The sequence below is a fragment of the Aptenodytes forsteri genome, unplaced genomic scaffold (assembly GCF_000699145.1).
Source record: "Aptenodytes forsteri isolate BGI_AS27 unplaced genomic scaffold, ASM69914v1 Scaffold270, whole genome shotgun sequence".
In the NCBI taxonomy this organism is placed as follows: Eukaryota; Metazoa; Chordata; class Aves; order Sphenisciformes; family Spheniscidae; genus Aptenodytes; species Aptenodytes forsteri.
The window spans coordinates 2,737,184-2,754,916 of record NW_008794631.1 but is presented as its reverse complement, the minus strand read 5'-3'; the positions used below and the strand labels follow the sequence as shown (position 1 = coordinate 2,754,916).

General features: G+C 41.2%; 1 protein-coding gene across 1 annotated transcript in view; it reads left to right on the top strand.

The window, feature by feature from the left end:
- Positions 1–2,660: 2,660 nt before the first annotated feature.
- Positions 2,661–17,733, top strand: part of CCDC129 (coiled-coil domain containing 129) — a 48,942-nt gene continuing 33,869 nt past the window's right edge. The window contains 2 exon segments of the mRNA XM_019470533.1: positions 2,661–2,669; positions 4,744–4,847. Of these exon segments, the coding sequence (XP_019326078.1) occupies positions 2,661–2,669; positions 4,744–4,847 (113 nt within the window).

Sequence of the window (17,733 nt, the reverse complement as noted above, 5' to 3'; positions counted from 1 at the left end):
CACGCAAGCAAAGCAAAACAAGGAATTCATTCACTACTTCCCATGGGCATCTCCAGGAAAGCAGGGCTCCATCAACCATAACGGTTACTTGGGAAGACAAACACCATCGCTCCGAACATCCCCCCTTCCTACTTCTTCCCCCAGCTTTATGTGCTGAGCATGACATCATATGGTATGGGATATCCCTTTGGTCAGTTGGGGTCAGCTGTTCCAGACGTGTCCCCTCCCAACTTCTTGTGCACCCCCAGCCTACTCGCTGGTGGGGTGGGGTGAGAAGCAGAAAAGGCCTTGACTCTGTGTAAGCGCTGCTCAGCAATAACGAAAACATCCCTGTATTATCAACACTGTTTCCAGCACAAATCCAAAACATAGCCTCATACCAGCTACTACAAAGAAAATTAACTCTACCCCAGCCAAAACCAGCACGTTCTAATAAATTGTGTTCATGGTAATGATAAATTGCATCATACTGTCTGTCGCAAAGACATTGGGATACAGTGTCTGACTTGGTTAAAAAGCTGTGGAAAAGAAGCTAGTTTATTTCTGTTGGCCTCTTTAATTTGATTTTTCTCACTTCACCTCTTTAGTACAACAGTCCACTGAATGCTCTGAAAATTACGGGAGGACAAGTGCAGATAAATTGCTAATCCAGGCTGGGTGATGTTTTCCCTCTTAAAGAGGCTGGGATTTCACTAGGAAAAATAACATAATTTTGTGAGGGTGAGTTTGCTATATGAACATCATGCAACACAACTTTATGTTCAGAGACATCCCTGCAGGCTCTGCTTGGGGGTCTGCAAGATCGTTCTGCATCTTGCAGCAATATCAACCAGTGCTGTTAAACTTGTTTATCTCTGGTAAAATGCCATGCAATAGTGCAAACTAGTTAGCACTGTACAGCAGGAGTTTGATGGAGCTCAGGGCAGCTTTGTTGTGCTTATATTATTTCCAGTTTTGTACATCTATCCTCAAGCGTGAGCAAGGAGGGATAGCAAATGGACTGAAGTTACACGTGAAACCAGTGGTTTGTGTTTTGGAGTTCCTCACTGATGAGATGGGAAGCCAAAAGATGTAGGAGAAGATTGGGAGGACGAAAGGGGGAAGGATAAATTACACTTAATGAAATCATGTGTTATTTATGTGTATTCACACATGATAAGTACCTCCTCTCCAGGATCTCTTACAGAGATCCAGCTTGGATTCCTAGGTTTTTCCTTGAACATGTTTTTTCTAGTCTCAGTATTGGTTTAGTTAACCTACTTGACTACAGTTTCATGATCTGGCTATTTCATGAAGCCCATCCAGTATGAACTTCGAGCTTTCAATGCACATGGAGGGAGGCATTATGAAGACTTTTCTGGTCAGGATTCCTGGTCAAAGGGCTGCTCAAGGGCATCCTTCCCCTCATGAGTGTTGCTTTCCAAGTTTGTAGCAAGTGCTTGCAGAGGAGATGTTTCATCCCTGGTGAGGACTGACTATAGATGGCCATAGGGAATATGTAATATTAATGTGTAAAGTGGTATGCATACCTTAATATACATATGCCAGGTTGCTAGAATCCTTATTTTACAAGACGTGCAGTGTAGAGACAAAGAAGTCAAATTACTTGCCCAAAATACTTAGTGGAAGTCAGAGGCTGAGCCAGGCTGAGGATATGAGGTTTGCCCCCGGTGATATCCATGCAAGCTGGTCTGCTCAATCTCTCTGGTGTACTGGGGCTATTGAAAGTGTCCTTGGCCCCAGCTGAAATGGCACACCCTGCAGCAGTTGCATGTTTGGGAATACTGTGCTGCTGAGAGTAGCTTTGCAAGGTTGGATTTGTTGTTTGTCAGGCTGTTTGTTTATTTTTTCCAAGTCTGATGAGAGCAGCTTTGTAGGCTTTGGCTGTGTTGTTATTTTCATTAGTTTTCAAGTGCTGAGTTTGTTTTTGTTAGCTCACCTGTTTGTTTTAAAAGTCTTGTTTGTTCTTAGGATTGATGTTTCAGAGTGCTTTGTGCCATTTCCATGAGTCGTGAAGGCACCAGGAATTTTTATTGTTCTGATGAACTCTGTGGTCGCCACCAGCCCTGGGCACCTGACTGACAATTGGGCAGGCCGGCTTCTTGCGGACATCTGGACCTTCACACCTGTAGAAGATGGCATGGACTGACCACGTTAAGGCAGTCCAGTTTTGGACGTCACTGGGACCTCTTCCCAGCCCATGTCTGCCTCACTCCGCAGGATTGCCAAGAATGTTTTGCATTCACGTACGACTCTGTGCACAGACAGGTTGGCTTGTGGTATCAACAGGGCAGCAGGGCAGCCCTCACAACAGGTCTCACTGGCCCTAAAATCCACACCATGTCAACTTCCCATACCACTTTAAGAAAAAACTCAACAGTACAAAACTTTCTGAACACATCTATACTTGAAAACACTTATGTGACACAGAGTAGACAAAGCTTATTAGAAAAACAGGTTTCTTTTTGGCACGAATGGGTGGGGATTATGAAAATATCAGCACAGGTTAGGCAAATGTTTGTCCTCTCTCCTTTAGGAATGGGAAAGCTGCAAGAGATTTTCAGAGCTGTTGAGCTGAGATGGGAGAGCTGCTGGAGACTCCCAGCTCTCCCTCCTCTGGCTTCTGAAGGAGCATTAAAGCATGCTCTGCTGTACCCGAGATGGCCCAGGTAAGCCTTGTTTACTTTCCCTTATTCTTTATTGAAACTGCATTTGCATTGTAAGCCTACCCCAGACAAGCACTGCTGGCAGAAGGGTGATGCCAAGGGAAGTATCTTTGGAGGACAAAATTCCTTTTCTGCCATTCCACTGCATGCAAACATGTCTAATAGAGAGGGAAGGTGTGTCTAACACAGCACGACTGTGTCTCGTACTATATTACTCCATGTGCATGGGACAATGCCATTACCAGTGGCTAAAGCTTGAAGCTTTTGTCACTGAGTAATTAAATATACAGTGTCTAATGATACCACTATCTAAGACAGTGAGCCGTGTAGTTTTATTGGTCCGTATAAAGTCAGATTCAGTTATTGACTTATCAACTATACTCTTAGTTTTCTCAGACATAGAGATAGGATTAGCAATTGTTTAAGTGACATCTCTGTTTGACTAAGGGACATAAAATCTGGCCTACAATATAAAGGATTGCACATACTTATAGCCCGCCCACCCCCAGTATCCAAAGCATAGTCTTTTCAACACAGAAAAGTGAAATGTTTGTCCTCAGGGTTTCCTGTGCCAGTTCACAGATGGGGGAAATTAACGTTTGTGATGGCTAGCAGAGTCTAGTGTGGACGAAGCCTGAACCAAATTCTCAGTGGGTAATTTTCAATTGACTTTTGTAGTCTCTGAACCAGACCTGAAGTGACTGTCAGTTAAATCGGGAGTAATTTTGGGCAAAATCTGTCTACTTCCAGATGAAAGAAAAATCAGTTGAAACTTTGTACTGAAGAGAGAAAGAAGGGAGTAATTATGGTTAAACACTTGTCAGAGCAATTCCGGTGAACATGTAGTATCTCTAATCTGAGATAGGAGGTCAGCCTCATCTGATTTCTTTCCTTATACGCTGACACACATCAAGCATGCTGGCTTCTGACTGAAGTCAGAGAGGCTGCTTGTGAACTAACCTAAAGCTATCTGAATCTGTTCCAAAATCATGGCAAAATCAGGTATGTCTAGCTGCAAGCAAGCAGAATCAGTGCTTGCTTCTCCGTGTTAGGACGTTACTGAGATATTAGTGAAATGCATACCCATCCTATAATCAGTACTGGCTTTTTGAACTGTTATAATCAAATAAGAAGTCTGAGCTCATATGTAAGGGAGGGGTAGGGATATAACGGTTGATGAGAACCAGATTCCACTTGAACTGTATTGCTATAAATAGCAACAAATGTAAAAATAGTTTGTACTGATGCTATACTTTGAAATGAGCCCTGTAAGAATGACATTGCAAGGGCCAATACACTTAACTATTGCTGTATCCTTTATGACTTAAAGATCCTAGTTTTATCGAGAAGAAAAAACAAATGTTCTCAATTTCAGTTCTGCAAATTTAGCCTTGTCCATAAGAGTCAGGGTGAGTTATTCCTGGCTCTGACAATGCGAAAAATAAAAATAGCAGGCCATTTACCTCTTCTGGAATATCTCTCTGTAAGTCCCTTGAAACCAGTGGAAATAGAAGGATATCTACCATTTATAGATTCAACATTACCGTATAGAATTTGTGGTCAGGCTGACGTGAGGAGGAAGGGAATGCTGGTTTTCCCATCCCTCCTGTCATGCAGGATTAATAGAATTAAAGCAACAAAATGTTTTTTACTAAAATAAACAAAGGACTGAACACACAGAGGGAACAGACCTATTGATTGAAGGACTGAGCCCAAACTTATATTCAGACATTAAAGAAAACAGTGCTTTTCATAGATTATTCACTTCAAGTCATTTTGTCATTCAAGAGATTTACCATCCTGCCTGCCTCACTACTTTACTGGCCAGTGTACTAATGTTTAAAGAAATGCCAAGAAAACTGTTTCTTAATCAATTTTGTTGCAGAGGAAGGAAAGGATCCTACAGGGCAGGAGGATGGGACTAAAAGTAAATGAAATGTTAAGTTCGGTTTCCGAGGAGACCTACGTATGGTCAGGATTTATGTTTGCTTTGGTCTGACAAGACAGGCTGGCACCGGCGTTTTCTACGCTTTCCTGTTGCTCCTGCAGGGTTCATCTGGAAGAGCACTAAGAGCAGCCCGTGGGTGACGCGTCCCCACTGTGCGCTGCTGCAAGGGGAGACTGAGGACTGGGAAGCCCTGGAAAGCTGTCGGAGGCATGCGGAGAGAGCTGCTGGTCCAGGTATTTGCTCCCATTTCAAGTCCCACCTTCCTCCCTCTCCCTTCTTGACCTGCTTCATGGGCTGGTGCAGAGGGGGAGGAGGAAAGAGTAGACCCAGGGCTTTATTTCATTGCTGGGTGCTCCGAAAAGGTAGGAAAAGACTGAAGCGTGTGTGTATAAAGTCCAGTGGTGCTTACACAGGCACCACGAGGCTGGGGCAGTATAGATGTGTTTAACACTTGCGCCCTTCCCTGTCCTTCTCCCCAGCAACACATTCATTGAAGGACCTGGCAGATTCTGTCCCGTCGGTAGTTAACTTAGCATTAGGGCTACTGGAAACGCCTGAAATAATCCTCAGGGTACGTGAAGACCTTGGTCTGGTGATGTTGCTGTGCACCTCTAAAACTGGTCTCAAGGGTGCATGTTACTGTGCCGCTACAGGGTCTGAGTGGGAGTTCAAGGAATGTGCTGAGGTGGGACAGCAGAGCAAAGAAGTAACTTAACCCTTTTGCAAAGCTCCCTGTTCTTTGCTCGTGGTGTTTGCTCAGGGACACGACGGCAGTGGGCTTGAGCTCCCCTTGAGCACAGTGTTAGAAAATGTGTCCAGGGCTAGGCATGGTGCCAGTTGCTTGCTTTAGAAGAAAGGGAAAAGGCAAACACATCTGGGGCTGATGCTTCTATTGCTCACAGACACCAGCAGGAAACAAATCCATTGATGTGAGTGGGATTATATTAGTGCAAAGCTACTATTTTGTGGACCCTTTGGTGGGCAACGGAAGGGTTGGTGGTCTTAATTATCCCCCCGTACCCATGGAGAATGGTCATGTAAGGCAGCCAGATCTCCCTCTGTCACCTTCCTTATCAAAGGAAAGCTACTTAGATGGTGCTGGTACCCTGTCACCAGCTGTGGGCCACTCTCCTGAAGTGGGGAGCCGAGTATCCTGGAATGATGTAGTTGCCCTGGCCCCATCAGGGATGGGCCTAGTCCAGTGCTAAGGGAGGAAACAATGTTTTTACCAAACGTCTGATCTACTGTTCCGGTTAATCCATGCCTAAGATCCCTTGGAAAGAAAATCCTCAATTCATGGATGTGGGCTAACTATTTGCATCCACTTCTTTTTTCACTCAGACCGATGGCAATTTGGCCATTTCTATCCATCGAAGCAGGGTCATACCATTTGTATTCCATGTCAGTTGAAATAAAAGTGATGTGTGACTATATATCTGGAAGAGCTTAAAGCAATAAAAAAGGATTACTGACAATCTAGCAATTTAATAGACAAACAATATCTGCAATTTGTTTTAGGGAAACAAGACAATTTCCCTCTTCACTGTTAACTGTACTGTGCTGGTTCCCATTAGGTCTGCTTAGGGGACTGTTCATTTTGCTCATTTAACCGGATTTTGTATAGAATTAAGGTACTTTATATAATACTTCTGCAGAATGAAGAGGACACTCAGCTAGATAAAAACTGTTGCATAAAAGCCCAGCAATCATAAGACTTGGCCGCTTCCTAATCCATTCCAGTGTTTGTGGAAATCACTTATTCCAGATTACCAACATATTGATTCAGCTCTAGTACCCCAGAGGGAAAAAGCTGGAAAGCTAAATGATCGCCATGCCCATCCGTTAGCTATTTCACACTAGGTAGCACAAGAAATGCCATTTGTTCTGCAGATGTGCATGGTTCTGCCTCTTCCTTCTTCATCTGAAATGCAACATCCCTTACCTTTGTTCTCTTGGTAACAAGCGCAGACCCAAAGCTGGTGGTTGTTTTACTTGTGATCAGTCACGAGGAAGAACCTGGGACACTCTGTGGCCAGAATATCAAATTGGGTGTCCTTCACTGCTCCTGGTTGTTTGCAATGCAAATGGGAGGCTTTGTCTCACATACTACCATATCCATGGTAACCAAATGAAGACAAGTTTGCATTACTTCCTTAGTAAAGTGTAATCCTTCCCCTGGTACATGTGCCAAAGAGGCATACAGAGTTAAAGGGACAGCAATATATTTCTTGGAAATGGAAGCAACCAAAGCAACTTCTGGCTTTTTTTTTCTGCTGCCCTCACTCCTCCACCCTCTCTTTCCCATTCTGTCTTCTTCTAGTGTTCCCATTGTTAAAAACTAGACTAGTCCTAATTTCTGCTTTCCCTTTGCCTAGAGGCTGAACAAACAATCATTCCTCTGAACTGTCAACTTAAACACCACTTCTTGGCAAACAGCCTTTCCTTGCCCTTCCTGGTACCTTTGGGGAAAAAAAAATGGGGGTGGAAAGCCAAGCCAAGAGCACGAGTTCTTGTCCTCCAGTTTTTCAGGCTTTGGGTCTGTGGCAGAGCAGAACACAGATGCACCAGCCTGCAACTATTACATTTATGTTAACAGCTGGATCAAGCCATACAGGTTGGAGCTTATCAATTTTTTTCACTGTAGTTGTTAAAAATTTTAGAAAGCCTTTTATTTTTTCTCTTCTAATCTGTAAGGTATAATGTCAGAAATAATAATCTATTATCTTTATTTCTGGTTTTAATTCCAGTTAAAAGAGCTTAATTCCAGATTTAAAGAGCTATGTTTTTTTCTGTCTCTTTTGACCAGCCAGAGGATGTTTTTTAGCAAAGAGACCAGGCTCAGACTGAACGTACCTCAAAATTATTGCTGTTGTTACTGTTTTCACTGTTGTTGTTTTGTTTTGTTGCTTGTGACAACCTGTGCACCAAATTTATGCACTTTCCCTTATATATCTGGGAGGCTTAAAATACAACTCTTTCCCTCCCTCTTCAGCAGTCTTATGCTGTTTCAAATGGAAACATCTTTAGCTATTGTTATTTAGCATTATCTGTTATGTTTCTTCTCAATTAAGAGTGAGCTCACATTGTGATTAAAATGCAGCATGATGATACCATCAGCTTCCAATTCGGTTATTCACAGTGAGCAACAGTGATTGTCTCAACCAGCCCTAGGACTTCTACTTTGACAAGAGCAGAACAAGTTGATATTGTGGCCTCCGAGCAGGGATTTTACCAAAGGCTTCACACAGAGAGAAACTTACCCAAATATATATTTACCAACATATGAGAAGTTTTGAAGTGTTATTACAAGCTTTCACTACCTGGCACTCTTCCAGAAAAGCTTCATTCCCTAGAGTCACTTCACTTGTGACTTTTCACATGGAAGTTCCAGGGGTGCTTTGAATATCAAACCGACTGTCCTTGATTTCTCTCAATGCAAATGGCAGGCATGCTGAAGAGAAAAAATAAATAAGTATCTTCCTACAGTAGCTAGGATTTCAGTGTGCTTAACCACTCACAGGTTGATGGGCAGGGAAAGGGGACCTCAACTTCATTTAGCTGCCCAAAGTCAGGGACTAAAGTTGAAGACTGAAAAGGTTTTTGTCATCTCCTTTTGCTTCTACTAAGATAGAGAGAAAACAAAAGTCCTCAGTCTTCAAGCAGTGGTTCGTCCCAGTAAATGGCAACTGAAAAGAGTTAATACCACACACCAGAAATTATGGTTGTTCCTGCTTGAGGGCACTGTGCTAGCTGCATCTTTCTTCTTGTTTACTGGAGCAGAGATGGCTAGATAGATACCATGAGCTTTCTCCCTGATGGAGCTGCCATAAAAAGCACAGCTAAGCCAGAATGCCAAACACAACTGTGTCACATAAATGATTCCGCAGTAATAGTATGAAGGATCTTCTTTGTTGTTTTCCCCACATTCTTTTCTTTTTTTAATGGTTACCTAAATGCAGCGATTGATTCAGAAACTAAATATATATGAGTTCATAGAGTTGATAATAGAAAAACTTCTCATCCTAGTTATGGGATCTGAAAAAAGCATTTTTTTTTCTTCATTCTGTATTGCAAAAGCATACTTAGTGTTCTGCTGTCATGCCAAAACAGCCCCATCACCATAAATATGCTCAAATACTTTTCTGTATGGAAATGGAATTTCTTGGGAAGTTAACGGCCTTCTTAAGTCGAAGTATCTGAGATTTGCTGCTACCTCCTAACTCATATCTATATAACTACAAGTTTAGTTGCATGTTTCTCAATATTAAAGTTAACTGTGCGCTGTCTGCTCAAGTATTGGTGCACCTGGATATGGAGATGTTTGCATTCATAAACGTCTAAAGAAAGTGGATAAATATTAACCAAGTGTGATTGAGTAATCAGCTGACAAATGGAAAAGGAAGAGTAATATTAACAGCGCTATCCAGTAGGTATCATAGAGTGTGAGGAATATGGTGTGAAGCTGATGAAGTTCAAGATCCTGTTTCAGTGAAACAAACACACTTTACTGTAGTTGGTGGCAAGGAGAATGGTTCTGTTAAATGCTGGCAACCGAAGTGAGACAAATCTGTCTGGGAACCTGCCATAAACTGTTTATGTGTTTTTCAATTTTTAGAAACTTTTCATTTCTTGCATTCTGTTGTAAAGATCTGGTATAAATTTCTCGCCGATGCAGAATCCTCAATTTTTACCTTGAAACCTCCTTGGAGGGGAGGGGGAGAGGAAAAAAAAAAAAGAGAGATTTCCAAGATGTTCTCAGTGTGTTATCAAATGAACAAAACACACAGAACATGGAAACCAGCCAGTCATTCATTCCATCAACAGATTTGCGGAGCTAAATTTGCTTCTGGAGAGCAGTTAGAAATTAAAACACACAGATGATGAGTGGTGCTGGCACCCAAACTGTGATCAAGAGGACACTCTTGTCTGAAAAGATGTACCCTATCAGATTAATCATTATGTGTTAATTAATTTGAAATCAAAAGGATGTCTTCTGCTGTCTATGCACAGGAAATTAATGGTGATAGCACTAATTAAATGTAATGGAAGTTACCTCTGTACTTCCCACATCTGGGGTCAAACTCTTTATTGCCCTTCATGTTGTGTCATTTACAGTTCAGTCCCATTGTAGCATCTTACACTCATTGTGCCCTGCTGTAAATGGTTGTGCAAGTCGTCAGGTAATGGGGAATGAGGCCAGCGGATTACTCAGCTAGGAAATGAGCTAATTTCAATTAGGTTAGCTCTAAACTTTGACTTCTAACCCTAAGAAGGTGTGTCACTGCATCTCCTCCACTGTGAGTCATCCTAACATGAAAAAATGGTCCTTCTGCCTCACTCTCCCCCTTTACTCCCCCAAAACGCTACTGTCCTTTCTTTGACCTCTTTCTGCTGCACAGGCATTTCTCCTGGAAACTTCTCTGACAGATGGGAGGCTCCATTTCCTTGCAGTTTTTTTCTTTGAACAAATGCAGTGACAGATATTTTCTCACCATTCTTGTGTAACTGCAATGCTCTGACTGGAAGGACTTTGAGATGCCACAGCAAGTAGACAAGACTCTGGACTCCCGCTGCCAAAGGATTCGGAATCAGTTCATGCTGTATATCCCATCCTCTGTACAAAGGAGAGGCTAGCAAAGGATGCTAGCCCTTTCTTTCAGTTTTTACTCATGGCTTTTTATTAGTCTCAAGGTCTCCTAAAAGGTAATAATAGAAAAGAAATCAGTGGGTGTACTAACCCAATGACAAATGACTAACTACAACTAAAAATCTAAGTGATTTCAAAGAATGTCTAGTATCCTGGTTTATTTGTCCCGAGAACATTCATAAAAGGGACAGTAAAGCAATTTTTTCCCCACCCCAATCATTGGTAGTTGGCTTTGTAAAATCTTTTGCCTCTGGTGTCGCATCTGGGCTGTTGTATGTGACTACAGCAGACCTAGACATTGCTCCTTTCGGTTTTCAAGCCAGGAGAGTTATAAAACCACTTCTCTTAGCTGCAGTTCACCTTGATGGATGGGCTTTTTAATCAGGAAGTGGTGGCAGTGTCCCAGGCAATGCAGATCAAACGTCTCAGCAAAGCTAAGTGCAGACATCTCTTCAGTGGCTGCTGAGCTGTGCCTTCCTTGAACCAATGCTCTCAGGGTCAGAAAAAAAGCCTCCCAAATTCACTAAATAAATCAGCATTTAACAGGTGTTCCCTTTCAGTACCATGTCCACTGATACCGAACCACTTAAAAGCTGTCCTTGTGTCTTTGACACAGCCTGGTTTCTATCTCTCATCGTATGCACCCCCTTCTCCCCACCCCTTCTCACCATCTCAGGAACAACCCCACCTTGATGTGATTAATAATTGCATTGATGGCTGTGAGAACATTGCCTTACTGGTTTGCTGGAGCAGTTTTCACAGTCTGAGGGGTAGCAGCTGGACAGCTATGTCAGTGGCACATACCAAGCTCACTTCTGGTTGCAAACACATCTGAACATGTGGAAAAAGGTTAATTTCTGAAAGATATGGCAATTGATAGGGAACAAGATCCCCCAGCACTAGCCATTGCAGAGGACTTTAAAATTTCTCTATATAGTGGTACTGAAAAGAAGAAAAAGAGCACATTATTACACTGATCAGGGTACAAGGTCCTGCTGGCCAAAAATCTTACAATTCAAATGAATACCATTGGAAAGAGGCAGTATTATTATATTTGCATTGCACACAGGAAGCTGAGGTGCAAAAGAAAGAGGAGACTTGCCCATTCAAGAAGGAACCCATGTTTCCAGAGTACCAGCCCAGGGATTCAGCCTCAAAAAATAGCATCCCACCATATGATCAACAATAGAGCTCTCTATTTACTGATAGCGTCTAAAACCGCAGCTGATGCTTTATGATAAGTAAGGGTGGGGGATCTTTTTCTTTAGTTTTCAGACTTGCTTTGTGAGATGGCATCAGATCCAGGCCAATGGATCGGCCATAGCTTTGAGATGGACAAGGGAGGGATTCTGTTGTGCAGCAGAGCATCATGGAGCTACCTAGATGAAGACTCTCCACTGTTAAAAGTGGTAGACCACCCTTTTCCTATGCCACTGCTTGGTAAGACTGGAAAAAAGGATTCTGCAGATTCTCAGCATCCCATGGTGACTGAGGACAATGTCAGGGTTTTTTTTCTGTACTAGTGTGCTTGTACTGATGACAAGCACTCACACTTTGCTCTTAGTCACTAACTCCATCTTCATTTTTATTCTCAATCTTTTGTTCTTGCCCACAGAGGTTCTGGTGGAATTTGTGCACCCGTTTGTATTTCCTATTGAAATGTCAAATATGCACAAATCTATTGTTTCCCCAGGCCAGTTTGTAAGTACCAGATATTTAAATTTATACTCAGTGTAACACTTGTGGTTGCAGTTTGCCTCTTTTCTCTTCATTGGATGGGGAAAAATCACCATGCATTGCAAAATCTGATCTTGTTTTCATCAAAATTTCACCTTTGTTCTACTATTCTCACTTCTGCCTGGGTGAATGTGCCACTTGTTGGGTACGTCACCTAACACCTGGGATTGTCTCACTGGGATCAATCTCCCTGAGATCTCAGAGCTCTATGTTTAGTCCAAGGCTAGGCTGCTTCTTCCATCAGTGGAGAAAAGGACCTCCAACCAACTCCTTGTCTCTTGCTCCTAACACAGGTGAACTGCTGTGGAGGTGCCTTACTCTTTGTATTGACCATAAAGGGAAACTAAACAACTGGTTTGGAGAAAACATGCTGGCTTAGTGGGAGATCTTAATCTTCAGTGTAATGAGCTTTCAAGGTTACAGCTAGGCAGAGATTGACAGTCTTAAAACAACTGTGTTGCTCTGTAGTTTAACAAAAAACAGAGTAACCTTGCAAATCCATATATACTGTATTCTACATGTCAAAATTAGATGTCTAAAGACTTGAGTGTAAAGACTTCTGATTGCTGCAGTCTTTCCATGTCTTTTCACTGTGTTAATGAGAGTTGCACCATTGAATCCAGGAGGCAATAATGCAACAAAACTGCCTCCCAATTTACCTTATGTCCGACTGAGCCATGTTGCAGATCAGCACTTCCCTCCCTCCTCCAGCATGGAGAGCAAGGCGGCTCCTTAAACTGATGGTCTGAGTGGCTTTGGTTTAACCTGCAGGGAAAGAAGCCTGCTTGTAGCGTTTTTCAGCAATGAGTTAAATACTTCTGAGCCATCTTTTCTTACCTTCGGGTTGAAAAACTGAACGGAAAGGCGGGAGAGCTGGGATCTGTTTCTGGCTCTGCTGGAGGTTTCCTGCATGCTTGGTAAAAAGGAGGAGATAATCCTCCCTCCACACAAGAGTGGACTGTCTCTCCCATTTCAAGCTATGCAGGAACTGTGCATCGGGATGCATTCATGCAGAATCAGAAAAGCTAGTTTTCCATTTTCATTAGGACTGCTAGAGACTTCCAGAATATGGATGACTGGCAGATAATGGAGACAAATGAATAATTCAGGATTTTATTTTGCTTTCCAAATTCTGTTAAGAAAGCCGTCAGATAACTAAAGGAAATTACTAGACCCTTCTCCTAATATTTCTCATGCGTTCCAGGATTCACCAAAAATGAAGCCATACAATAGGGTGGTTAATTGTTATAAGCTGCTCTGGCAATACTTTACCTAAGAGCTCTGCTTTTATTTTTAGAAGACTCTACAGAAGAAAATATTGATCACTGGTTGAATTCTTGTGTTTTGTAAGTTTGGGTCACATTATTACTTATTATTTGTTGGCTGATTTCTCCAATAGGAAATACAATGTCTGCAATATTGAAGTTTCTGGTAGGAAAGTTGTGACCCCTGAAAATTCAGAACAAAATATTCTGCTTTGGCTGATTTCAACCAAAAGATGAGCTTTTTATTTCATTGAACTACAACAAAATACTTTTTCACAACTATTCAGTCTGAAATGATGTCTTGCTTACAACCCAGTGCCTCATGAGAAATGTATCTCAGTGCTCTGTTCATTTCCAGGGTATTCTTTGAAGGATATCATTTCTCATCCTGTGTCTGGATAGCTTTCTGATCAAGCTATCTGCTACATCATGGGAATTTCGCAGTGCTGTGTGCCCCAAGGGAGATGTAGCCTGCCACACGAGCGTGATTTATGGCTCAAACTGTGGTTACACATACCTACAACTCTGTGAGGCAATGTGCTACTACAGGGAAATATAGTTTAAACTTGAACTTACTTAAACTTGAATGTATTTTGTTCACCAAAATTCTGATTTTTTTAACTTTTTGTCCTTCTTCAGGACAAAGAAAGACTGGTATTTCCCATGAATTTTTCAGTATGACTTCTTGCATTCACTGCTTAAGCAAATGCAGCTGAAGTGTATTTGGTTAGAGGCAGGGTTGTGCCAGAGAAGGTTGTGCCAGAGAAGCAAAAAAAAAAAAAAAAAAAAAAAAAAAAAAAAAAAAAAAAAAAAAAAAAAAAAAAAAAAAAAAAAAAAAAAAAAAAAAAGACACAGTCTTAGGAATGGTGTTTGGAAGTATGGTGAGGAGCAAAAAAAATAGCAGTAATCTTATGTAACAGTCATAGCAGCATTTTCCAGTAGCAGGGTAAGGCCAAGTCAGCCAAACTCATGCATTGCAGGATTGGCTATTATTACTGGTGTCATTAATAATTACCATGTCACCATGCAGACACAGATCAGCTGAGAGCTGTCATACAGCTGCCTCTTATGTGATGCACTGAAAAGGCTTTTGCTTTCATTCTTCTCACTCCTGCCCCGGATAAGCTGATTTAATTAGATTCTTAGTAAAATTTCAGTTCAGAAGTGACGACTTTACTCATGCAGAATGCTAAAATTTCATGGTCTTTGCCTTAAGCATAAACTCAAGATTTGAATCTGAAGACTTAACAGAGGCCAGTGTATATTGAGGGGGAAGTAGGTGACGTTCACAGGCAGGAAAGAAGATGAGCCTATGGCTCTGTTTTTCTACCAGCCATCCCCACTCAGCTCATCCATGTCCTGAGTGCCCTGTGCTGTGCCTGTCCACCAGACTGCCTCCTTGACCTCGTCTCTTCTCAGGAAAGTCAGGCAGTCGTTCTTTTGGGAGATTTAATTTTTTTGTCTTTTTTAACGTTTTTTATCTTACAGTCTATCTACAAGGGGGATAAGCTGCAAGGCCAAGAGCAGGCAGGTAAGACAGAACATCATTTGTCATTTCTAATAAGCACTGCTTAACTATAAAATATCAAGCACCACAGACATTTGGGGGGAGGGGCTATTGGGAAAATGTGATATTCATGGATAAGATGTATATTTTTTCCTCCATTTGGAGTCAAAATGAGAAGATTCTCTCATGAGGCCTTCAACAGAAAAGTCTTAGGCTCACCTTCTCCACTGGCATGATTTGATTTTCTTCTATGGAAGGAGCAGAGGTTTGCACAGTGGTCTGGAAGATATGGTACAAGAGTTCCAGGTGACTGAAATTCTGCCTGACCTGAATGCAGAACTTCTCACTTGTTCTCACCTACTTTCCTGATCTGCTTGAATGTAGTGAATTCAGAGACTTTATTTTTTAGGAAAGAAGCCGGAAACCCAAATCATCTCACAGCTCGTCATATATTCCTGAAAATGTCCACATTTTTAGTGCTTTTGGAAGCCCAAAATATTATTTATCAGTGCTTCCATATCTACACTTTTTGTTTATTGGGTTCACAAGTAGAAGATGCCGTTCAACAATATGTGAATTAATCTCGTCTCCCGTTAATCAGAGATTACTGAGGCTAAAATGCCTTATCTTCCCTCAAGTATCAAAAGCCACATTTTGCTTAGCAAAATATATTATTCATAAGCAAAGATATACTTAGATGTGCAGTAAACAGAGCACCAATTAGCACCACAGTTGGTTTACAAAGTATTTTTTGTTTGCTTGTTTGTTTTCATAAGGTTTTCTGACAGATTTCTAAAGGGCATTATTTCCCCCAAAGTATCTTCCAGTTTGGTAATGAGATTCGGTGTTTCTTGTGTCAGGAACAAAATACTTACACAGATCAGGAAATGTAAATACAGTACCCTCCCTATTACTATTTCTGTGACCTCTTAAATATGGAGAAAATAAACTCTAATATTTCAAAATGTCAAGCTCTCTAATGAGGAACTTCTCGTGAGAGTCTTCTCATTAGAGAAAGAAGTGGAGAGTAACCATAAGTGAAATGGCCCGTGTTGCACTACCTGGAGGTGCAAAGTTTGTCCGTCACGAGGTGGACACGGGCTTCTGAGCAATTTACTACCACTTAACAGGTTGAATGGCTTAGCCTTGGTAGCAGTACGTTGGCATGTTCTTTACCCACAGCAATAGAGGACAATTCAACTTACTTTAGCCTACAACGAAAGATAGTTAAGGTGTCATACCCTGTTTGCCTGGTTTGAGAGTACAGTCACACTAGCTACTGCCTCTTACCTAACTTGCAGTAACCTGTCAAGTTCTGTCCATTTGATTTTTTGGTGACCTGCTACTTCCCACACATCCTACAAACACCAGGTTTCTCATGATTAAATTATTTACTTAGCACCCTGGCCAGTGTTTCACAGGGCTACGTTTTTAATTTGGCAGCACTTGTGTTCATTCAGTCCCGACAATATGAGATATTGAGGAAATCACAGCAGCAGCCAGTTTGTGGTATGATGTTCTGTTACAAAGAGGAGCACCTACGTGCTGCTACGGAAAAATTGTATTAACTCTCACTTTCAGATCTTATTTTTTACATTCTCAAGCATTTTTATAGTGAATCTACAGCTTCTGTTGACATGTGAGTAGGAAATGGTATACAACAAGTAGCTGATTCTTATTCAAATTATGCTCAGTTTGCTGCTAGAAAGTCTGGTTTATGTTATCACAGCAAATTACAGGATGTCAGTAACCTTTATTTTCTCAATTTGGATGGATATCCTTGCACTGAGTAAGCCAGAAGGAACTTATGTTAGAATTTATGAGCGGAAGAATAATCCAGTAGACAATGTGAAAGGATGTTTTCTCCTTCTTTATTGACACAATTTTGTTAAATAGAAAAGAAAACTTTAAAAGCTAGACAAAAAATATTCATCTTGTGGAATGCAGAAGGATATCTACTGCTGCTCCTAGACAAATGTTACCCCAGCTTTCAGAGGATCAACAAGTGTGGTTTTTTCAGTGGAAGGAAGTGACAACTACAGGCACTGTGTATTTGCATCTGATTTATTCCCATTTCATCATCATGAAATGATGAAATATGCACTTTACAGCTCATAGGTACAGCACACTTGGAGTCCAGTAAACAATGTTATCAGTTCTTGGACAAATATTTCCTCCTTCAGAAACTCTTGCAAGCGTCCTGCAACTGTCTCACTCCTCTCAAACATGTTTAGAGCATGATGCAAAGCCCAGAGAAATCAATGTTCACAAATATTCACAAAATTTCAGTGAATTACACTTGAAAAACTATTGTACACAAAAAAGTTGTACCAGCATGTGCTGGAATGAGAATTTAAAATAATATATTTTAATTGTATTTTTTTAACTAAAAAAGCAGGGATTAAAAGTTATCCTCATCATATTTGCTCTGTATATCTTCAATGGCTCTACAGCAGATGGTGGAACCCAATTCATAGTGCTTACTTTTAAATAGCAGGGGCTTAGAGTGTGCTACTACTAATTTTATGAAATGTAAAGGCACCTATTTTCCCTTTCTTATTGACATGTGTTGCATTTACCTACGACTAACATACACTGTGATTTGAGCTTCCCACAATGGTGGTGGTCTGCAACTTTGCCACTCGGGCTAAAATGTTTCTTTATATAATGCAATCGGTCTTTTGGTCTTTTCTCTAGTTTGATACATTTCTGTTTTGAAGGGGAAAAAAGGTAAGAAAATACATTATTTTTATTTCTTCTTGTTTGCAGTTTCCTTGTCAGTACCAGAAATGGTACAAATGACTGTGCAAAGCTACAGGAGGTAGGTGCCAGACACTGTAGAGATCTGTTAGAAATTATTTTTTCTTCCTTTCCTTTTTGACAAAAGGAGGAATTCTAGTTTCTTCCCCCCCCCCCCACTCCTCCCTCAACCATAAAAACACACATTACAAAAATTACAAACA